At 41.9% G+C, this 24,225-nt stretch overlaps 1 protein-coding gene across 1 annotated transcript; it reads right to left on the reverse strand.

Annotated features, from left to right (window-relative positions):
• Window positions 1–2,745: 2,745 nt before the first annotated feature.
• PLAA (phospholipase A2 activating protein) lies at window positions 2,746–24,176 on the reverse strand. Its single transcript, XM_066618559.1, has 14 exons — window positions 24,023–24,176; window positions 22,711–22,904; window positions 19,931–20,031; window positions 19,696–19,816; window positions 18,985–19,152; window positions 17,681–17,816; window positions 16,298–16,467; window positions 14,887–15,044; window positions 14,577–14,796; window positions 14,227–14,295; window positions 13,450–13,521; window positions 8,197–8,292; window positions 4,979–5,143; window positions 2,746–3,424 (listed from the first exon to the last, which is right to left on the reverse strand). Exons 1-14 carry the CDS (start codon window positions 24,160–24,162, stop codon window positions 2,859–2,861), a joined length of 2,376 nt encoding a protein of 791 aa, XP_066474656.1. The 5' UTR covers window positions 24,163–24,176; the 3' UTR covers window positions 2,746–2,858.
• Window positions 24,177–24,225: the final 49 nt, after the last annotated feature.

Below are 24,225 nucleotides of genomic sequence, written 5' to 3' on the forward strand. Positions count from 1 at the left end.
GCGCGCGCCCCTGCTACGCCCTCCCGCTTGTCGCGGCTTGATGGCGTCATCCCTCCTTCGCGGCCAGGACCGCACAGCTGCGCAGAGCTCGCGCCGAGCAGCTCTGCGGACCCCCAGCAGGCGTTCCGCGGTGCCCCTCACGAGCGCTGCAGAGGCCACACTCCCGTGGGAGGACCTGCAGTCCTGGCCGCACTTCCCCGGGAGTAAGCCCCTTTAGCCACAGTGGGGCTTACTTCCGAGCAGACATGCAGAGCACTCCTGGCCACACTTGCCTGGGAGTAAACCCCACTGGCTACAATCCACACTTTCCTGGGAGTAAGCCCCATTAGCTAAAATCCACTTTCCTGGGAGTAAGCCCCATTAGCTACAATGGGACTTACTTCTGAGTGCATAGCACTCCTGACCACACTTACCTGGGAGTGAGTCCCATTGACTACAATCCACACTTTCCTATTTACACTTTCCTGAGAGTAAGCCCCATTGACTATACTCAGGATTTACTTCTAAGTAGATGTACCTTGGGCTCTTTGTAGGGTGACCTTGTAGGGTGACCTGAGGTCATCACTGCAAGAGAGGACAAGGCACCCCAAAATGTAGGACGTCCAAGAAAAAAGTAGGATTTGACCAAGGTAAAGGCACTCATATTGATTTGATTATGAAGCTTCATAAGCCACCTTGGGGATTTGCATCAGCATGGGAAAAGCAGGATATAAATCTCTCAAATAAATAAAAATAAAATACATGGTTAAACACTTTATTACTTATTAAATTTTAAATTATATATAATTCATTGCATACAATTTATTAATTACAAGACGGCTATGCTCTGCCTGCAGGGGCCACTCACAGGGATAAGGAAGACATTTACGTTCTTTTCCAGGACATAAGGCTAAAAAAAGAGGACATCTGGTCACTCTGTACCCACCCCAACCTTGTTACTGCCCACTTCCTGCCCCCATTACACCCTCCCACCACCGTTTTCTGTAGCCAAATAGTCTTAGTGCAAAAAAAGTTAGAATGAAGGTTGAGACATAGTGAATGCTATTTTAACTCAATTGCCAAGAACCTGAGCAGGACTGGGACACAATCTCCTGGTTCCTGAACGGGTACACCACATGCCTCTCCCTTTATCTGATGGTGCTCTAGTCCAGTAGCCTTCAATCTTTTTCATTCCATGCTGCAACCCCACAACTGAGGCTTTGCAATGCCAATGGAGTCCCAACTCCATGGGTGAAGAATACTGCTTTAAAAAGAGTCCTTTACAGCTGATCATCCTACAAGGGAACAAACATAGGAAAGCATTTGCTATGGGCTGGGGAAACCACAGGCATACACCCCTTTTCCTTCTCCATGCACACATTGTGAAGTTCAGAGCCTTTTTGTCTGTGTCTGGAAAGAAGTGGGATTATCCTGTCACTATAATGTGTTTAGAAAGAAGTTTCTACAAGTTATTCATAGCCCAATCCTGTCCATGTCTACTCAGTAAATCCCATTGTAGTTAGTGGGGCTTACTTCCAGGTAAGTTTGGCTAAGATTGCAGCCTCAGTATGGTTCAAGCCTGTACAGCTCTCCAACAAGGCACATCTAGATACTGTTTAGGAAGATATAGATCCTTCTGGCCCAGTTTTGGGTCTTCAGCCATCCATTCTGACATGTTTATTTTTATCTTTAAATACCAGAATTGAAACAAGTAAGGTAGTACCTGTACTTGTGCTCCTGTGAAGTTGAACTTTATGCTGGGCATATGCAGGAATCAGTGTGAGCTGATTCCTATGACAAAGTCTTACATATGTTATTTAGTTGAATAGATGGTATTGCAAACATCCTTATATATTTGGCCAAATGAAGTTAAGACCTATCTATAAGAAGGGTTCCAGACAGACCTTAGTACAGCACATTGGAATTTGGTAAAGCCAGACCCAAGAAGAAAGATTTCCCAAAATAAAACAGATTAGTACATTCAGATCTGAACTACCTCTTTGCATATTTAGTATTGTAATTGTATTTCTAAATTGGCAAGAACAAAGGATGCACACATGAGCTGCATGTTTCTGATAAGGAACTAAGAAATAATGCTGACATGTAGGCAGAAGGGATTAGGGTTTAAAAGGAGCATCTCATCAATATGAATGAGACAGCTCATACTTTGCAATAATAATGCTGCAATCTGGCTGGCCGCAGATAACCTTCCCAATGTGAAGCAGTGCAATGTTATCACTGAATTCTGAGAGAGATGTAACCATATGTGTTCTGAAGGAACATTTTACAGAGACCCAAAAAAGGAAAAGCCTACAGCACACCTGAAAGGCCACATCTTTCCCGGAACACTAGACAGCCTGTTTCTCCCCCCCCCCCCCCATAATCAGATAATGTAAAGCAGTAAAAAAAAAAAAAAATGAAATCTACAAGACACTTCCCTAAAGGATTTGCAGTATCTTCAGTTTCCACAGGAAATCAGGACCACCTTAGGTACAACACCACACAGTAGAAAGCACAGTAGAAAGCAAGGATAGGCACACACTACATTCTAAATGCTGTTATAGTATACTATTGTGCTTTCTTCTAAAATATTTAAATTTAAATTAAAAAATAAAGCTAGGTAGCTCATTCTTCAACAACACCACTAAATCAAAACTCTTGTGGGCTGCTGCTTGGATATTTAATTCACAAGACTCTGTGGTACCACAAATGAATTGCACAGTAGGGCCTTCATGCATTCCTGTTTTGAAGGATAACACTTTGCAATTCAGTGCAAAAAGATTTTATTTAGGTTGTTTCATTTGATGCCTAGATAGTAACCCACATAACTTTTTTTCAATCCTTGTAAAATATGAAAATTTTTTATCTTCACCATAGTCCTAGAGCAAATTAAGTACAAACCTGCAACATTCATTTACTTTAGCTGGTTCTGATACAGAGGAATATTTTTTAATTTGAGAGTCAACCCCCAGAGACTTAGCTAACTGTACAGCGTTTGAATCACCACTAATTAGTGTCCCAAGAGCCACAAGCAGTCTAAAAATAGCTTCAAGATCTTGCACAACTTCCATGACTGTGCTGATCACCGACAAGCACTGAGCTTTGCCCTCAATGTTATCAATTTTATGTAAACAGACAGCGTAGTTCAGAGCCAAGGTGGCCAGTGCAATGTGAATGTTCTTATTGCTGCTCAGTTTCAGTTCTATTGCTTGTGACATTATTGAGTCACCCTGTGACATCATGAGCTTTTGGCCAGATGGATGGACAAAACAATTGCAGAGAATTCTGAGGGCCAGCATCTGGTTGGCTTGTTTTCCTCCAGGATTCAGAAATTTAAGAAGATGGCTGCTGAGCTGAATTCCATCCTCTTCACTGCAGAACCTTTCATTCACGCTGCAGTTCCTGACAGATAACCGAAGGATATCTAGGGCTGGAAAGACAATATCTGAAAAAACAAACACAAAGTAAGGTGCACTGTTATCCCCTGAAGTTCTACAATAGGTTTGTTAATCCTTTTCTAAGGATTCCTCCAGCCTTAATTGTTCAGAGTTCTGCCAGGCTCAACTAGGACAGAAATGAAATACTTCTCTGGAACACATACACTTCATGTTTAGATAAACTAGGATGAACAAAAATCCACATATGCAAATAAGTTCATTTTATAGGCACTATAAATGTGAATTCCAAATACCTGTGATCCTTCCTCTGCTTTGCTACTAAAGGCATTCCTGATATTAGCAGCTACTGAGGCATTTAAAGAAGTAAAACCAGAGAAAGAGTTTCCTCCAATATGGCTTACAGCCCAATCCTATGCATGTCTACTCAGAAGTAACTCCCGTTATAGTCAATGGGGCTTACTCCCAGGAAAGTGTGGATAGGATCGGGCTGCTAGGCTACAATTCTATGCACACTTTCCTGGGAGTAAGCCCCATTGTAAAAAATGGGACTTATTTCTGAATAGACAAGAATAGTATTGTGCTGTTAGATGTTTATTCTGGAAGTTAAACATTTAGTAATTGTCAAGTAATCTAAGGTTTAAAGTTTAGCACAAATAGCATATGACACTGTATCACAAACTAATGAATTCTTGGCCAAGGTAAGATATGAACCACTTGAAGATACTACATCACACCAATTCTTGTATCAAGTAAAGAGCATCAAATCAGGAAGACTGTTAAGGGAGGGTATTTCTGGTTTTTTTCTCTTTAGTTAATTTATCCGTTACTTCTGTTTGTCTTTTTTCATTGCAACTGTATCTTGTTTTACCAACAGCTACCTTGGGCATTTTGTAAGAAAATGAAAGATGCTATAACCAATGGTACCCAAACATATCTGGGTCATGATGCCCCCACAGCCTCTTCTCAGCTCAGCCGGGTGCCACCATCCTACGAAACCTCGCAAGATCCAAGATGGTGATGCCCAAATCTCGTTGGATTTGGGCATGATCCTCTTGGATTTCACAAAGTCTAAGGTGAACTTAGGAGAACCGGTAGGAGGGGCCACCAGGGACACCCTCTGGCACTCCTGTGAGTTGCCAGAACGTCCTAAGGCATTACGAGACACACACGTTGGGATATAAACATTTTACAAATGCTATAAACAAATAAACCTACTCTCCAAAAAAACTGGTGTCACTATGGGCACCATTTTAATTTTATCTGTTAAAGAAACTTCTGCTATTAATTCCCAGCAAAAAAATGTGCAGAGCTACACAGATACACTTCACTCTCCAGTAGGCCCCCATCATATATACCTTGCCCCACCAAAGGATGAGAGGGATTTCGCTAATGAATAGTTTTGAACCTGATCAATTTAGGTGGTATCAGCGGATTTTCCCTTTACTTAGAAAGGCCCATGATTAAACTAACACCAACAGGTAAAAAATAGGACTAGGGGGTATAAATAGCTTACTTAAAAATATATGTTAGCTAAAGTGAGCTTTTCAAATTGCCTTCATTACATCTAGTTTGCCTTCATGACTTTCATAACTGTTTCATACCATTTGGCCAGTTAATTGCTTTCCACAAAGTCTGAAGCTGCTGTGCTGTGGGTGCTTCATCAGAGGCATGGCATATTATAGCCAACATCTTTTCTAGGAGACTGAAATCATCTTCAGTTAACTGTTGTTCTTCAGGTGCACTTCCGTTAAGTTCTTTCAGTTTACCTGGGTGACCACAAACATGAGACATTTTGCAGTTACTCTATTCAGGCCTCTTCAATCCACATACTTCCATATTCTGAAACACACTGCACAAGTTTCAGCTAATGGTTGATTCAGTAAAATTCCAGGGTTCCCTAGATATTGTGCTAACATTTATGCCAACCTAGATGCCTGAATTACAGACTTGGGCGACACCTACTCAGCTCATAGAACACTGTATCGAATCTCAGAAAAGGACATATAGATATGCCTTATTTGGAGTCAGATCCTTGGTCCCTGTATTCTGAATACAGAATACCTTGGTTCAGTATTAACTACACAGACTAGTAGCAACTGTTCTCAAGAGTATGGCCTTTCTCAGCCGTCCTTGGAGATATCAGGCCTTGAACCTGGGACCTTCCACATGTATTGTTCATATTCTGGCATTGAGATACAGCCCCATCCCTGGTGTAAAAGCTCAGCTAGTATTGTATACAAGCATCATGCTATGAAAAACGTGCAGGCAAGTTCACAGCATTGTAAGTTTTCACAGGACAGGTGTTATTTATTTATTTAATTTATTTTCCGCATTTCTATCCCAGTAAAGGGCACTCAAGGCGGTTCACAAATAAAATCATTAAAAACATAAAATATATAAATATGCATAAAAATAAGACATTTAAAACCATAAAATACAATAAAACTTGGATCCTGAAATTAAAATAAGTTTTTTAAAAAAAAGTCAAAAAATGAAGTTAAAATTTAAAGAGTTTTTAAGTAGGTCCTGGAAGTTAAAAGTAGTACTTAGTATTATTTAGTATTTAGAAGTAGTATTTTTAAAAAGTACAGTGGGTGCCCCGTATCTGTGGAGATTGGTTCTGGGACTTTCTGTGAATACCAAAATCTGCAGATGCTGAAGTCACTTCAAATAGCAGCAGGAAAGGGAAAACAGGTGCTTGACAAAAAGCCTATCTTGGCTTAGGGCACAGAGTGCAGCATTCTCAACAATGCTGCCCATCTTTCCCACTGTTGTGTGCTGGTCGGCAGCCTCAGCCCAATCTGGGTGTGCAAAGCAGGAGCTGCAAACTGCCTTGACCGCACCCCTCCTCCAACTTGTCGGGCAGGGACAGACCTGCAACAGGCTTTTAACTCTGGAAACAAGCAACAGCATCAGCTCTGGCAGGAAAGGGAGAAATGTACAACAGGAAAAGGCTTGTGCTTGGTGTCAGGCTGAAAGCTACATTTAATAAAAACTACCTCTTTAGAAAGCACTGCTCTAAAATCTAACAATAACTATTGCTTGAGAGTTCACATATTCATTAGGTACGCTTTTTGCTTTTTAGATATGCAGATTTGATTTTTGAACTTCCTGGAATTTTTTAAATATTTTCAATCTGAGATTGAATCTGTGGATACAGAGGGCCCACTGTCATGATAATCGCCCTGAGATTCTGAAAAGCCAAATAACTTGAACATGTCTTTATAAATCTGTTAAAGAACACAAAGCAAAACCAAGTGATCACAGGGAAGTTCTTGCGATCTATATGACCCATGGATGGTTGGTACTGTCATGAAACACCCTGTCTGTGCTGGATATGTTTTACAAACTCTCTCCCTAGGTAGCCAAATCCTAGTGCCTACCTTTAAAAAATAAAAAAAAACCCACCCCACATCACTACATGTAAATTAGAAGCTGAGGCCCAGTTCAGACACCGGGGAGGTGGTCCAACTCATGCTGCGTACCACTCCCTTTCACTATGTACTTAAAGTAACATGTAAAGGGCAGGCATTTCCATGTCATATTACCCTAAGTGCAGAGTACAATAAGACAAGGGATGTGCACTCCTTCACAAGATTGAATTACAGCCTAGAATGGGCAACTAAAATGGGCAAGGGTTACACCATCTTAAATTATTTAACAAATGTGCTCCAATATTCTTCTTAAGAGCCAAACACATTAATCTTATAATGCAAAGTTCTATCTGGACTTTTGAACCACACTAAGTTGCTGCAGGGACGGGGTGGGAGCGGCCTCAATGGTGCGCAGTGATTATGGTGCTGTGGGGACCCAGGGACATTGTAATGTACCTGGGGGTTTCCTGCAGCCTCCTTGATGGTCTTGGAGGTTTGCAGCCCCCACTGCAACCCTCCGTGTAGCTGTACTGACCTCCGATCTGCTATGAGAGCTCACTTCCGGTTTGCAGAATTGAAAACTGGAAGTGAGCCCTGATAGCAGATTGGAGTTCCATGCAGGCACGCAGAGGGTCACAGAGGGGGCTGCATGCCTCCAGGACGCTCCCAGGTATGTTACTATGTCCCTGGGTCCCCACAGCATCACAATCGCTGCAGCGCTGTCAGAGACCCATTCCTGGGCCACTCCCCTTAAGGAGGAATGGCTCATTTCCGGTTCCCCGGTGGGTAGCTACTCTCCAGTTTGGGAACTGCTGCTGTAATGCAAATGAGCAAACTTGAAACTAACCTTACTTTTTAATGACTAAAGATCTAAACAGCAAAAAAAAGGTTTGTATTGTACAGTTTGTACATAAAAAATCCACTTGCCACAAGGCAGATCCATGATTAAGTTGCAGCTCATTGTTTGCATCCCTTGTCACATATTCCAGCTGCATAGAAAGGGGAAAGCAGGCAGTACTTTTAATGCTCCTCCTCATGGCACCAAGTACTGCCAGGGAGGACTCTGGTTGACAGTTCACCATAGAAGCAAAAAAGCAAGTACATTAAACATGTTTAAATATGCTCCAATCCTGATGGAGTACCAAAACATTCACATTTTCCCAAGGGGATAAGACAAAGCTTTGTTATATAAACATACAGTACAGGGCAAAGAGACAGAACTGCAATATTTATACTTTATGAGAGGCAAGGGGTTGCTTCATTATATTAAAAACATAAATTTTGTGTATAATCAAACCTTCCTATGTTATGTATTCACAACATGTAATCAAGCTGAAGGGGTTCAATACGGGCATAGGATTCAAGTGTGTGTTCTACAGAATGGACATGTTAGAAACCTAATTGTTTTTTCAAGGTGTGATTTAATGTCAAATAGAAATACTCACCTAGTATTTGTTTTGGGTTTGCCTGATCAAAAGTAACAGCTTCTTTCTTTGGAAAATAAACATTTTCAGTTTTAGCTGACTGGTACGCATTAGTCCCTAAAAAAAGAAAATAGGTAGGCTATTTTAAATATTTGGTGGACTAGTTTTGTACTATATAAAACTGGAAAATATTACTGTACTTGATTGTCACATTATGTAGTTTTTAAAAGGGATTGCAGAACAAGTTATTCTCTGTTTGGATTTTTAAATAATGCTCTGCAATTAAGCTCACTGGGTGACCTTGGGCACGCAATTAATTCTGAAGTCTCAGCTTCACGACAACCCACTGAGGCAGACAACAAACTACTTTTAAAGAGAGAATGCAATAAGAATCTTAACGAATAACTTCTATGTGAAAAGGCCTATATAAATAGCATGATATAAAATCCAAGGTTCAATGACATGGCACACTTCCAATACTGTCACATCTCACTATAAATATTTCAATCACATGTATAAATGATGATCTTATACAGGAAATGAAAATTTCAACAGGAAGTTAACACATTTCTCAATTTTGTAAATAAGATTCCAGATGCAAAACCTGCAAAAAGTGGTCTTTTTTGAAAAGCAGAGGAAAGGACAGTTCTCTTGTTACTCAGAATGACAATAAAGCTCAGCAAAAATTAGTCCAAACTACTCCTCTAGAGAAAATACAATTTCTATTTAACAATTCATCACTAAAACACACACACACACACACACACACACACACACACACGTTTATACATACAGAATCAGAAAAAAATATTTAACTACATATTAGTTGGCAACCTTCAGTCTCGAAAGACTATGGTATCACGCTCTGAATGGTGGTTCTGGAACAGCGTCTAGTGTGGCTGAAAAGGTCAATTCGGGAGTGACAATCCCTTCTACACTGGGAGCAAGTGCAGTCTCTCCCTGATCTGTCTCCCTGGCTATGGGCCTTCCTTCTTTGCCTCTCTGCCTCAGTCTGTTGGCCAAGTGTCTCTTCAAACTGGAAGAGGCCATGCTGCACAGCCTGCCTCCAAGCGGGCCCCTCAGAGGCTAGGGTTTCCCACCTGTTGAGGTCCACTCCTAAGGCCTTCAGATCCCTCTTGCAGATGTCCTTGTATCGCAGCTGTGGTCTACCTGTAGGGCGCTTTCCATGCACGAGTTCTCCATAGAGGAGATCCTTTGGGATCCAGCCATCATTCATTCTCACGACATGACCGAGCCAACGCAGGCATCTCTGTTTCAGCAGTGCATACATGCTAGGGATTCCAGCTCGTTCCAGGACTGTGTTGTTTGGAACTTTGTCCTGCCAGGTGATGCAGAGGATGCGTCGGAGGCAGCGCATGTGGAAAGCGTTCAGCTTCCTCTCCTGTTGTGAGCGAAGAGTCCATGACTCGCTGCGGTACAGAAGTGTACTCAGGATGCAAGCTCTGTAGACCTGGATCTTGGTATGTTCCATCAGCTTCTTGTTGGACCAGACTCTCTTTGTGAGTCTGGAAAACGTGGTAGCTGCTTTACCGATGCGTTTGCTTAGCTCGGTATCGAGAGAAAGCGTGTCGGAGATCGTTGAGCCAAGGTACACAAAGTCATGGACAACCTCCAGTTCATGCACAGAGATTGTAATGCAGGGAGGCGAGTCCACATCCTGAACCATGACCTGTGTTTTCTTAAGGCTGATCGTCAGTCCAAAATCTTGGCAAGCCTTGCTAAAACGAATCATGAGCTGCTGGAGATCTTTGGCAGAGTGGGTAGTGACAGCTGCATCGTCGGCAAAGAGGAAGTCACGCAGACATTTCAGCTGGACTTTGCTCTCAGTCTAGAGAGGTTGAAGAGCTTTCCGTCTGATCTGGTCTGGAGATAGATGCCTTCTGTTGCAGTTCCAAAGGCCTGCTTCAGCAGGACAGCGAAGAAAATCCCAAACAAGGTAGGTGCAAGAACACAGCCCTGCTTCACTCCGCTTCGGATGTCAAAGGGGTCTGATGTGGAGCCATCAAAGATAACAGTGCCCTTCATGTCCTTGTGGAAAGACCTGATAATGCCGAGGAGCCTGGGTGGACATCCGATCTTGGGGAGAATCTTGAAGAGGCCTTCCCTGCTGACCAGGTCGAAAGCCTTCGTGAGATCTATGAAGGCTATAAAGAGTGGCTGTCATTCCAGAGAAAATGTAGTCACCAAAGAAGCGCTGAATAACAATGAGTGCCTGCCTGTGCTGGAGGAGCTTGACAGTGAACCAACCCTAGAAGAACTTCACGTGGCCCTGGACTCCCTTGCCTTTGGCAAGGCACCTGGAAAAGACAGCATCCCTGCTGAAGTCCTGAAGTGCTGCAAAGAGATCATCGTCACTGAGCTGCATGAAATCCTCTGTCTCTGCTGGAGAGAAGGTAGAGTACCTCAAGATATGAGGGATCACGCTGTACAAGAACAAAGGCAACAGGGGTGACTGCAACAACTACCGTGGCATCTCTCTCCTTAGCGTTGTAGGAAAGCTGTTTGCCCAATTTGCACTAAAGAGGCTCCAGGTACTTGCAGAGAGCGTCTATCCAGAATCGCAGTGCGGATTCCGAGCCAACAGGTCCACCACTGATATGGTATTCTCCCTTAGACAACTGCAGGAGAAATGCAGGGAACAACGACAGCCAACTACATATTGAACTGCAATTATCCCCAGGTTATTCTATCCTTGTCCCAGAGTTCACCTCCCTCCCTGCCACAACTGCAAACAAAAGCATTACATCTATGGAAAAATAGATCAGAATATTATGAAAGTTGAATTTGTCCAGGCTTCTTGGCCTTCAAGAGAGAGCCCTGCTGTTAAGACTCCTGCTGCCTGGTACTCACACTCGGCATTAGTAAGGGAAAGCAGCTTCCCAAACTCAAAATGAAAAAGCAACACTAGGAAAGAGGACCAGCACATAGATAGCCAATTTATTTCAATAAGTGCCCTCAGGCACCGGTTATTTATATGAGATTTTTAAACTGCCCTAAATTTCACTGTCCTACAAAGGATTTACATGAATAAGGGCACAATCCTAACCAACTTTCCAGCACTGAGGTAAGGGCAATGTAACTCTTAGGTAAGGGAACAAACATTGTCTTAACTTGAGAGGCCTCCGTGACTGCCTCCCAACTGCAAAATGCAGCACATGCCCCACTGGCATAGCTATGCCAGTGCTGGAAAGTTGGTTAGGACTGTGCCCTAAAACAAACAACTTTAATCTTGTTGTACTAAACAGACTTTTCAGAAGTCCAGGTAGGAAGGGAAGGGAGCATTAGCAGGTGCTTGATCCACTACCCAGAAGACCAGATATCTTAACTGCATCATATGAGAATCATTTCAAGTCAGCTTGGAACAACAGCGTGGCGTGATTATAAAGTTATAATTGTCCAAAACCAAAAACCAATTTTTCCAATATCTATTGCTGAAGTGAAAATCCTCAATCCCCCCGCAGTTTTTCCACCTGTTTGTATCATCTAATCACCTAAGAGGTTCATGTGACACCTCAGCATCCCAAAGAACCTGTTGAATAATCAGAGTGCAATTGCCATGTTGCTGTTGCTTATTGTATACTCTTCTTTTCCAACTGACCAATAGACCAAACACTTGGCTTTGGGTCAGCTCATTGGATTGTGAAGCTCGCCTGGCTCCCAAGAATGGGAAATTCAAGAGGCTCAAGTGACCAATCTAACAGGTAAAACCTGATTAATGACCACAGATTACAAAAAGCATCCCACTTTACATATTTGCCCTGATCTGTCATCCAGCACACTGGATACACCTGGTTACAGGTAGGTGTAAGAAACAAGATCCTGAATTAATGCAAGTTCCTAAGATATGGCAAGTACCCAGTTAGCCATAAATAGCTCATTTTCTTTTCCACTTACCATTTAACCTCTGTGCTATCCTTTGCCCAACCCATTCACCTAAAACTTTCTATTGCTGTGCCACAATTCTTCAACTGCTTTCATCCTTTTTGTTTTGGTGTTTTTATTTAAAAAAAAACAAATGCACGCACACCTCTTCACCATTACTATTTTAACCTGCCTCATCCCAGTTTACTCAGGAGTGGATTGCTCCATCTTTCCAAGACACCAGACTTTGCTCCTGTCCAGCTTTTAAGGACTGCGAGGCTCTCCATTCTTCAGGAAGAGAGGTCTTCCCCAGGCAGCCTTTTTCTATCCTGTTTTCTCTGGCCTTGGGTGGTGGCAGCAACCTACCATCCCACCTTCAAGACCTGTAGCACTCAAACCTGCGCTCGCTGTGACAGGGAGTGCGTTCCCTGGCATGAATAGTACTCATAGTTCCAGAGCACCAACAGCTCTTCTTGTCCCCAAATCGTGACAACACAATGCTCTGGCCAGTCCAGTCTATGGTGTGACGCCCCAATGGGCATTGTGCCCAGGTTTCCATGAAGGCATGACTGGCCAGAGTGTCATGTTATCCTGATCTGGGAACAAGAATAGCTGCGGTGCTCCAGAACTGTGAGTGCTGGTCACGGGAGGGAAAGATTTGGCCAAACTCCGGATCCAGCCCTTGAGCTGGGGATCTTTCAGCCCTGTTCAAAACACAGGCTGGAAGTGAGTGCCAGTTGTTAGAGGGCTATAAGATTCAGCCTTAGCAACTGCTTTATAAAAAAAGTATTCATAAATAAAAATTGTTCCTGTAAACAAAAAGACCACATCAAGACCATAGTGGACTGCAATAGATGAGACATTCTCCCTACCACAGTTTAGCAACCTTGAAAACAATGCAGACAACCTCATATCCTGGTCACTCTGTCTTTTCTTAATCCTACCATTGTCTGCCACTCCTCTTTGTTTCCCCCATTGGCCTTCTGCTACTATAGTTGCTACTTATCCACCCTACTGCACCTATTTTCCTTCTATTGTATCATTGTTTCCACTGTTACTTTTAAATAAAAAAAAACTACACATGCTGTTACCAGTACGAGGACCAAAAGTTCTTTAAAACCTGGAGGAAGTGCACACAAAGCTACTGAAGTACTGTGTTCAGACTCTCCAATTAGAAAAACATCAGCTATAGCAAAAGAAAGGAAGCTAAGTGGACAGAGTGGCAATGAGAGAGTTCCATGATGTCAGGGAAGGACAGGAAGGAGGGAGGAAGATGAGTCAGAGCAACCCAGCTGCTCCTTCCAGAACAATCAATTCAAGTGGTAATTACATGGTTGCAGCACAGACCTTTGACACAGGTATTCTCGCTTGCAACACAAGATCTTTACTGACCTGTAAATGGATCAACTCCACTTAGAGGAGCTGCAGGGTCAGATGCTGAACCTGGGACGTAGCGACCAGCACCTAGAGAGGAACAAATGTGAGCAAATATTAGTTACACAGTTTCTTCATAAATGAAATTTTAATCACAATATTTAAACTGAGTAGCAATAATTATATCTCAACAGCAAGTTCACACCACCTTCTGCAATTCTCATACTAAGTATGTCAAAACTTGGTAAATAAACCTAATCATATTTACTAAGAAATCAGTCAGTCCCACTGAGTTTGTGAGGCTTCCTTCTTTCTAACATATGTACCTCACTTCACACTCTTGGGAGTAAGAGAGCCTGTTACACATGATTGCAGCTTCAGCTTTCTGTATGGTCAAAACTGGCACAAATCCTTTCAAAGATATATCTCAATTTAGCCATCATGGTTTCACCAAAGCACTTCAGTGTACCCAAAGAAGGGACCCAAGGGAGAGAAGTGAGAATTGTATGCATTCACCAATAAGCTGTTGGTGAGAGAAGGATGTTTACATGTATAACCCACAACTCTAGCCATCAGAGAAAAGAATGCAACCAAGAGATTTCTTCCCAAAGCTTCTGTCCAGTGAGCCAACCAAAAGTAATTTCTGCTGCACAGGTAATAATACAATGCATAGTATAATGACATTCCACTGTCTTATACCTAAGTAGTACATACTATAAAATGCAAAGCAAAAGGCACTGTTACTGCTTGGTCTACAAAGCAAATTTCACTCATTCACTTTTACCAAAGTAATACCTGTAAATGGATCTGCTGCAAGTCTTGCATTGGACTCTGAGGAAGAACCGGGAACATAGCGGCCACCACCTATAAAAAGGCAATACAATAGTAAAAACAAGTTTGTTAATGTCCATGGATGACTCCTAGAAACAGTCTCCATGAGGTTCTAGTGAAGTGCCCAAAAGCAGAGTTCTTTTCCAGTAAAGTTGTCTTCAAGAGCCTTAAATAAAAAGGCAAGCGAGTGCTTTGAAGCATGGCTTGAAGCAAAAGAACACTGACATCTTGCATTAAATGAGTACATGCCTTTTTAATCACTCATTTTTCAGACACAAGAAAGCAGATAAAAAAGAGTGCATGGTTTTTGTTACCTGTGAAAGGATCTGAAAACTCATTGTTGGCTGGCCCCAGTGTTTGTCCTTTGGTGTTATCCATTATGAATTTGGCCACCTGATCCAGGAACATGGGATTTAGATCATTCTTCTGCAGGAAGTTGTAAGCAGTTAGCCATGGATCATCACTGATGTTATATGGTAGCTTGTAGGAAGTTCCACTTTCATTGACATCAATAGTGAAAACATAGTCGTACTCCTTTATGTCAAAATTAAAACACAGAACAGAATTTAGAAGAGCATGGACAACTGGTGTCTGAGTAAACATTAGAAATGGAAGAATACTTACCTTTCCTTCAAATAAAACTTTTCCAGATGTCTGCTGGGTGGCTCCAGATGAGCCAACAACATCCCCAATTTTCACCCACCGCCCTTCACTGACGCACCACTGATAAGCTTCAACTTTTCCACCATCTTTGATAAGTCTTGTCTGACCATCCCTTGTACCTTGAAAAATAACAAAATTACATGCTGAAAGTTTAACAACCAAATTGGTTTCTTCCCTGAAAAGAAACAGTAAGAACTCGTTGGGATGAAACAAAGTTCAAAGCAACAATATGGAACTTTTAGGCAGCATAGTTCGTTGAAATCAAAGAGAATATGGTCCTGATGTATGCCCAAAGTGCATATGTGCAACTGCAAGTGGTGCTCACAGACAGACTTTTCAGAAAATCAGCACTCTAGTCAGCTGACTAAAAGGCTTACAAGTACCCTGCCCCAACAGCTAAACCACAAGGTATCACAATATTGCCCATGTCTACGAACGTGAGCATCAGCCTCCAAGTGCACAGGTCTGGTTCTGTCCCTCCTACCTAAAGCAGGGAGTCTTTTTACAGGAGGCTTGTAAATGAGACAGCAGCCTATACAGTGATTACCAAGCCAAACTCTGAGAGGAAACAGAAGGTCATAAAAGTTGAGTCTCGTTATTCGTGAGGGCTCCGTTCCCAGAACTCACATGGATGGCAAAAATCACACTAAAGCAAATCCATTTAAAAAACAAACAATGTCCTTTTGCTCAGCGATTTAAAAACAGCCTTGCTGACCTTTTGTAAAGCACACAGAGACAATCAGTCTCTCTCTAGGTGTTTAGAAAAGCTTCACTTCGAGGCAGTGATGCCTCCCTTCCCCAGGAGCCCAGTGCAGGGAAAAAATTGATGTGATAATATTTGCATTCTTTCATGTGCTCGGGGGGGAAGGGAGGGGTCGCTTGCCTGGGAGTGAAGCTGTTCTAAGCGCTTGGAGAGAGAATGATTAATGGATTGCCTAGTGGCTGCCCTCTTCCCCCTTTAATGAGGCTGTTTTAAACGTGTTTTTTCCTTTGATTTAAAGGGCCCTTCCCATTGCGTTGAGATAAAACTGCTAATCACCTAAGAGGTTCATGTGACACCTCAGCATAAAGGTTATACCTGTATAACATAGGGCCTAAATCTAAGCCTGAATTTTTCTAAAATGTAAACTGAAAGAAATATCACTGATAGAAATGCGTTTGAAATCTTTAATGTTTCGTTTTTATATTCAATTTGTGTTGGCAGTGTCTGGATAACATGCTATCAGGCCATAATTTACTACTGTGGTTATAGAACAAATTCAAGATATTTAGCAATTAAGATATTAGAACATGCACATTAGATAGCAATGCATTCTTAGTGGCTAATTTAACTAGTGAGGAGAAAAACTGCAGGAGAATCTGAAAACTATACCAGGTTCATCCAAATGCTCTTTGCCAGGAAGATCATCAGCGTTAATGTCCCCAAGGTCACCAGTTTTAGTATCAATTGTTGCTTGAGAAAGTTCATTTTCAAAAGCCTGAATCTCTTCGAGACTTGCTGTGCGCTCCAAAGACTCCGTAAACACTCTAATAATTCCATCACTAAAGGAAGAAAAATAAAAATTATTTTTTGTTAACCAAAGGTGTTCATAGGAAATGTATTCTTGAAAAAAAGCTACAGTATTATTTCCATTGTTACTGCTAGCCTTTGCCCTACACAAGAGGTCTAAGATGGCAGAACCAATATCAAAATGGAAGAACTGACTTCTGAATAATCCAGTGAATTGCAGCAGGGGGTGGGCTAACATCAGGTTTGTATGAGATACGTAAAGAGACAAAACCACTGTTTATGTTCTTGTGATCCAATGACCTGTTATAACTTTACAAAAGCAGGATTGCACCCACAAGATCACATCATACTTAAGGCTTAAAAAATGTGTTAAGAAATTCCAAGTATGCACCATTGGCTGAAAAATTCACACTACTTTCTAAAATCACACCAAAGTCCCCCTCATTTTATCATATAATGGTCTCCCAGTAGTCTCTAGGAAGTGCTAGTATAGTCACCCATTCCAGTAACGAGAGAGGTATGCTGCTTTTGAATCTTGAGCTATGATGACTAACAGCTGGTAGGCATCTTCAAGTATTATTACCAATTTTTATATACTGCTTTTCAAACAGAAGTTCAAAGTGGTTTACATAGCAAACTGCATTCCATCTCTAGTGATACTATGATTCCTACCTCTAAAATGAAAATGAAGTTGAGGCCTGATTCATGTGCCCTTTAACACATGAAAGTGACAATAGCAGCTACTAGAGGAAAGAAGAGAGCTGCACATGCTTTGCAAGAATCCAAAACGCAATGGTTCTGAACCACTGGTGAATCACGATATACAGTGTACCCTCCTTATCCATGGGATTGGGACCTGAGGGCTTGAACCCACGTGGGTCCGACCCACATCAGGAGGGCCTCACTGTACCCCTCCAGACACAACCAGAAGAGTCTTCCAGTCATGTCCAGAGAAGGTATGAGGAAGTGTGTTTCTAAGGCTTCCAGGAGGCCTTCTGAGGCTGGGGAGATGGAACAGAACCCCCACAGATGCTGGGGGTCAACTGTACATTTACCAACTCATGGAGTACATTATGAAGTGATTTATCTATCCTAGAGAGAGAGAGAAACACACTCAATAACCATTTATTCAATGGCTTATCATGCACAAAACATTTCTTCACATAGTTGAAACATACACACACAGCCTGTCTTGGTGTTTTGTATATTTCTCTTGAAGGATACTGCATTATGAAGCTTGAATACCTTGCTCCAACAACGAGGTCTCCATTGTCCAACACACAGCAGCACCAGACAGACTGAGCTGGAAGTCTGATTGTTTGAGAGCATTCACCTTTTCTCCAGATTCTGAGTGTTCTATCTTCACCAGTGGTGATAAAATCTAAAATGAGAACAAATCATTCCTTATGTAGTGAAAGAACTATATTTAAAACAAATTAGGCTCCTCTATGTACAATACAGAAAACACAAACATTAATACAGATTACATAAATATGATACCAAAGAATAGCTTATTTTTTTTCTGATCCAGTTTCAAACCATTGATTTGGATCCAAAGATCCACTTTTAACCATGTATGTAGTATAAGGGCATGCATGTGTGTATCCAGAATTCCCTTCTCTCACCAGCAGCACCCGTGGCACACTGCATACCACTGTTGAGAACAAGCCTCTGCAGCAAACAAGCAAGCAGAAATGCTTTCTATTGCACAAACTAATCTCTGGAATCAAGCCACTGGTTTGAACTGAATCAAGAAAACCTATGCCAAAACTCAGTGACAATCACATCATTCACAGATAGTTAAAATGCCTGGGTTGTCATTAACATTCAAATTATCAAGGAAGCTGGAAAAAAATCTAGTATTTGACTTTATGCCCAGGGATCATGAGGTTATCCCCTTCAGCAGTCTAGTGCAGCAATTTTCAAACTCTAAGAAACCCTGGGGATTTCCTGGTAACTACTCAGGAAATCTTCAATAAGAACATTAGTAATGATGGACAAGCTTCCCTGCTAGACATGTCCACCATTACAAACCTTCACCTAAATAGTACAGTTGCAAGGGCATATTCTAGGGTGCACTCTCACTTCAGATGGCACAACAGTGAACTAACAGGCCTGGTCAGCACCCTACATATACCTCAAGTTAAACCTCTAACAGCAATTTTTCAACCCTTTTTGTCTCATGAGAAGGTGCTAAAATTGTCAAGGCACACCACACAAAAATTGTCAAGGCACATATCCCCCAATGGCCCTCCTAATATATGACCCCCAAACTCCAGAGGCACACCTGCAGACCATTCAAGGTACACCAATGGGCTGTGGCACAGTGATTGAAAAATAGGTGCTGTACAACATGTAGGGGCTACATGGCAGATAAATGAATGTGAAAAAGGTAGAAAGTTTGCATATTACTGCGAAGCTAGGGCAAGAAAAGCTGCTAGTCAATGGAACAACGTCCTTAGAACAATTTTTTTTAATTCAGAAGGCACAAGCATGTTTTTCATATTTAAAAAAAGAAAAGAGAAAGCATTTCAAGGTCATAGCCTTACCTTTACTCTGCGGAAACACAGATATGCAATATATATAATTTGTGTGTCCATAATAAACTTCAAGGCATTCACCAGATATCTGCCATCTCCGAACACTGGCATCATTTGCACAAGAAAGAAACTCGGTCTCACTTAAGATAGCTAGGCCTCTTACACAGTCTTCATGTCCTTTATGAAAAAAAGAAAAGTTGAATAGATAAAATATTTGTTAGCTTATTCACATGCAATATCCTTTTCAGAAGTTGATATTTGCCAGCCACATTCTTAAAGTTAGCATTCTCCAAAAAGTAGGTCTTGGTAAAGTCCACCTCAGTTAGCATTAAATATATTAATGTTTGCAGTCCTGGAAACACAGCATACAGACACACTTACAGCATATGAAGTGTACCCAAAAACGATTAAGGTACTGCAATACCAATTAGAAACCTAAAATTTGGTACACATGCATCCCAGTTATGTACCTCAGCTTGTGGAATGCAAGCTGCATTTTCATATCTCCCTCAACTACCTGAACCTTCCCAACAGGGAAGGGAACCTTCTGGACAGGGAAAATTTCAAAGAGTAATCAAGTGGAGCAGGGACAACCTTACTACCTCTTTTGGAAAATTCTGGAACAAAATTCAGCCCTTTTTGTGCTCTGAAAATTACAAAGTGGCAGCATACAGATAAGAAGTATGTAGTACTCAGAAAGCATTTTAGTGAGAGACCTACCAGTAAATGTCCTCTCACATCTACCTGCCTTCCACAGTTTAATAGTTTTATCAGCTGAACCGGTCAACATTAATCCTTGTTCAGGCAATATCTTCACAGCCCAGACTGCTGCAGTGTGGCCCTATAAAAGAAAATAATGTTCAGGTTGCTGAAGACAAGCTAAGTTTTCTGAAGCTCCATGAATTATTCATGATCTGTTGGTAATGAACTATTGGCAATGGCAGAGCTACCATACCTGTAACGTCATCATGCATTTGTCATTCAGCCAGACTTTGGCTGTTGTATCCCATGAGCCACTAAGCAAAGTGCCAAATTTTCCAGATGAGAGGCTACAAACTAGAACAGAGAATTAAATCAGCATTCACATGTTTAACTTTTAATATAAATTAGAAAAGCCTTTTTTTGTATGCTAGCAAATACAGGGAATTTACATATTTCCACATGAATATCCCAGCCCTAATGATATAACCCTTATGGGTTAAGCTTAACTACCTTAATTTCCATTACTGCTTCAGTGCATGAGATAGGAGACAATCATCCTCGATTAGAGGCTTGAAATTCAGGATTTGTTTGATCAATAGAATAGCAATACATACTACAGAACAAACCACAGAAGAACATACGCCTAACACATTATGTCACCTATCTTTCCCCACCCCACATGATCCTAAGCCCCAACCCCACCCTTTATTCTTTCTCTCCCCTTATGTGTATATGACAAAGTATGGTGGTCAGGTTTCATGGCCACAAGTGCAATATAAGGTATCCAACATTATACAACTGGGCAGGTTTTCATGACCACAGTTACTGTACCAACGCAGCTTGGCAGCTAATCACGTACACAACAGCTTTAATTATAGTGAACATCTGAACTGGTTCCAGTTCCAATAGTAAAAACAACAAATGTCAATTCCTCCACAACCAACAGCAACAATTATTAGTATGAAAATTCCTTCAGTTTGAATGAATTTGTGAAAACTGTTATCAGTAGGAGCTATCTCACTTAACCAATAACATACCAGGCTTACTGACACATAACTTTCAATATTTTGGTGTCAACAGCCGTTACCAGTTCTGATCATGATGTACCAACACATGTTACAAACTCATGTCTGCTAGCAAATTATGTTCTCAAGTCTCTTCCAATTAGATAGTATTAAAATTCAGAGCAAACTGATGATAACAACCTTCCTAGGAGCACACATGCTGCCATTCCCATGCAGCACAGAATACACAGATGAATTACTACACTATCCAAAATATATGTGACAGTCTTCAACTACAAAAGGCAGGAGGGAGGAAAGTACAAGGGAACAGTATGTCTCCCTTACAAATGCTGGAATATGTAGCTATGTGAAAATAAAGCACATCACATGTGGGTGGAGGTCATTTTCTTAGGATTTCTAGAATGCTTAATTGTGGAAAAGTGCTTTAAAGTTTCCAGAATATCTGTATCCTTCTCTCACTGTGCTTTACAAAACTAATAATAATACATCACTTACAATTCTCACAATGTGAAATAGATGTTCCTAATGCAACTTGGAAGGCAACTTGTACAAGGGCACCTGAAAATGCATGTTTAAGCTCAAACCTCCAGAAGCTTGGTGTTCCACTATTGGAAGAGTCACAAAGGGCTCAATCTGATCAGCATGCTCATGTGTGGTATTGTTGCCAGTTACTAATTTACACAAACAGCACAAGAGGGGTTGTGTGAAACAGCCCCAAATGATGGTGGAGGATTGGGGGACCGAAGCACTTAACCTTTGCTGTAGTTCTAACTAATTGGCTTTCAACAGATTGGTCTTTATGCAATAAATGCACACCAGTGGGGATGCATGATCAGGTTAGAAACCATAGTGGGAGCTGTTTTTAAGCTTCCCTATCTGCTATCATGGTTTCACACAACTCTTTCGACACTGTCAAAAAAAACAGGATCAGTGAATTTGCATGCATTTCAGCCCACAGACTCATCTTCTCAGTTCAGCAAGAACCACTTTTGAATTTGGAGGGAATGGGGAAAGCATGAGTCTCAATATTTGTAGCAAAAGCACAAAGGTAGAAATTCCAGGAATACAGATATGCTCCTGTATGTGGTTGAGGCTGCTGGCAAGCCAACAGGGTGAATGGCAGAGTGGACAGCAGGGGGAAAGATAAGATATGTGAAAGTGCACATGCAATGATGAAACTAGTGGAGGCTGACAGAGAAGCAGTAGCAAAGGGTTCTATCTGAGGTTCTATTTATGCACTAAAAGGGCACACACACTCATTTGCAAGTACAGATTCAGGAAAAGACTTGTGGATCTGAGATGGTGGCGCATGACACTGCATTGCATTCTGCAATGCTTCAGGATTGGGGCTTTGCAATATATCCCAATCCTAGGAGGCAGTTTCTTTTCCTTGTCTGGTTTCAGAACTATCAGAAACTTTGCATGAACTTGCATCTACATTAGGGTCTACAACCTTTCGTCCATTTGTGTCACCAATGACTTTCCATAAAAATGTTTCACCACCTGAACTACCAAGCCTTGGGCAAGCTGCCTCACAGAGGCAGCAGCATGTGGTGCAACAGATCAAGGGGGATGCTACTCATAGACCCTACCTTGCCAACCACATCACAGGTGCTTATGCTGTAGTTATTAATTCAGTGAGGGCAGAATCCTTACCAGGTCTACTCAGAAGTGTCCTATTTTGTTCAGTAGGGCTTACTCTCAGGAAAGTGTGGTTAGGATTGCAGCCTGACTATCTCACCCTACAGGACAAGGACTTATAGAAAAAGAAATAGGAAACGTATGTGAACTACACAACATCCTGCATCTTCAATATAAATAAAAGTACAAATATCAAAGAAGAATAGATAAATATTTAAGAAGTCCAAGAGTATCATGCAATAGAGGAAATGTATATGCAGTATGTACCTGCAACACACATCAAATTGAAATGCTCTGAAACCCATTAAGTGGGATTCAAGTGACGTAAATAAAAATAAAAACCAGAAAGTATACTGTTTTTGTTTACCTGTGTTTTTATGACTCTTAAGGGTATACAGTGGTGTAGAGTTGTCCAACGTGAAGATGCAAATGTTGCTGTCATTACCACCAGTGGCAATTAATCCACGTGGGTAAATGTCATTTGGAGGAATCACACACACGCAAGAAACAAAATTAGAGTGGCCACGCATGCAGTGCGTTTCAGCAAATCCCCTGTTGGAACTAAACACAAAACAAAAATGTTTTAGTTCACATTCTACAGCAAAGAATTCTACCCAGAGATATAAAGAACATACTTTTTATCTAAACTTCAATGCATTGTTGTTTAAATAGGAAAATTCTGAGAAAAAGACCTGGGAACAAAAATAGTAGCATAAACACAGCTTGGAAAGCTACCATCACATGTGTTTCACCCTGTCCCTGAAATGAGACTTATTTCTGAGTAGACAGGCATAGGACTGTGCCGTTAGACTGGAGACTTCTAAACTTCTTCTTCAGTCCTTAGCTGGCAGTTGGAGAGCAGGTTGTCCTCTCAGCCAATACACTACTGTAGGTGCCGCTGGGATCCGTGTGTCATTCATGACACAGTCTTTGTGATTGTTGGTGATATTTCTTAAGCATAGGTAGCTCTTGCATGAAGTTCTGTCACCACCACAACAGGACTTATTTCTGAGTAGACATGTACAGGATTGTGCTGTTGAACTGGAGACTTACAAACTGATGCTACTGATGCTACAAACTAACCTACTGTTTTAAGGTAGGCTAGCAAAGTGCTTTGTAGGTGAGTAACTTCAGCAGACTTACAGCTCAGCCCTACTCACTCCAAACCCCATCCAACAGGTCTGCCTCTTCCATCCCACAAAGGAAACTAGCAACAAATGGGCCATAATTTCAGAGAGACACATACAGGCATCCCTGCTCTGTCTTCCATTCAGCATGAACCTGGATAAGGGCACAGCCAGCGCCTGGGCAGCAGCAGATCTCTTCCTCCCACCCCAGAGTGCTTCAGAGCCCAAGCCTATGCCCAACTAGTCAGAAGTAAGTCTCACTATATTCAATGGAGCTTACTCCCAGGAAAGTGTGGATGGATTGTAGCCAGAGCCCAATCCTATGCCTGTCTACTCAGAAGTCAGTCTCATTGTAGTCAATGGAGCTTACTCCTGGGAAAGTGTGCTAGAGCACAATCTATGCCTGTCTACTCAGAAGTCAGTCTCATTGTAGTCAATGGAGCTTACTCCTGGTAAAGTTTGCTAGAGCACAACCTATGCCTGTCTACTCAGAAGGCAGTCCCACTACGCTCAATGGGGCTTCCTCCCAGGCAGGTACGGAGAGGCACTCACCTGTCCGGCGCCCAGAGCCTCGCCGTCCGGTCCCGGGACACTGAGACGAAGGAGCCTGCGGGAAACAGGCAGCAGCTGAGGCCCCGCACGTCCAGCTCATGCCCCACCAGAGAGCAGCGGAGCCGGTAGGCGCTCGCCATCGCCCTCCCTCAGGCACCCTGACGCAGCACTGGCAGCGTCACCAGCAGCAGCACCGGAATCGC

The sequence above is a fragment of the Tiliqua scincoides genome, chromosome 2 (genome assembly GCF_035046505.1).
Source record: "Tiliqua scincoides isolate rTilSci1 chromosome 2, rTilSci1.hap2, whole genome shotgun sequence".
NCBI lineage: Eukaryota > Metazoa > Chordata > Lepidosauria > Squamata > Scincidae > Tiliqua > Tiliqua scincoides.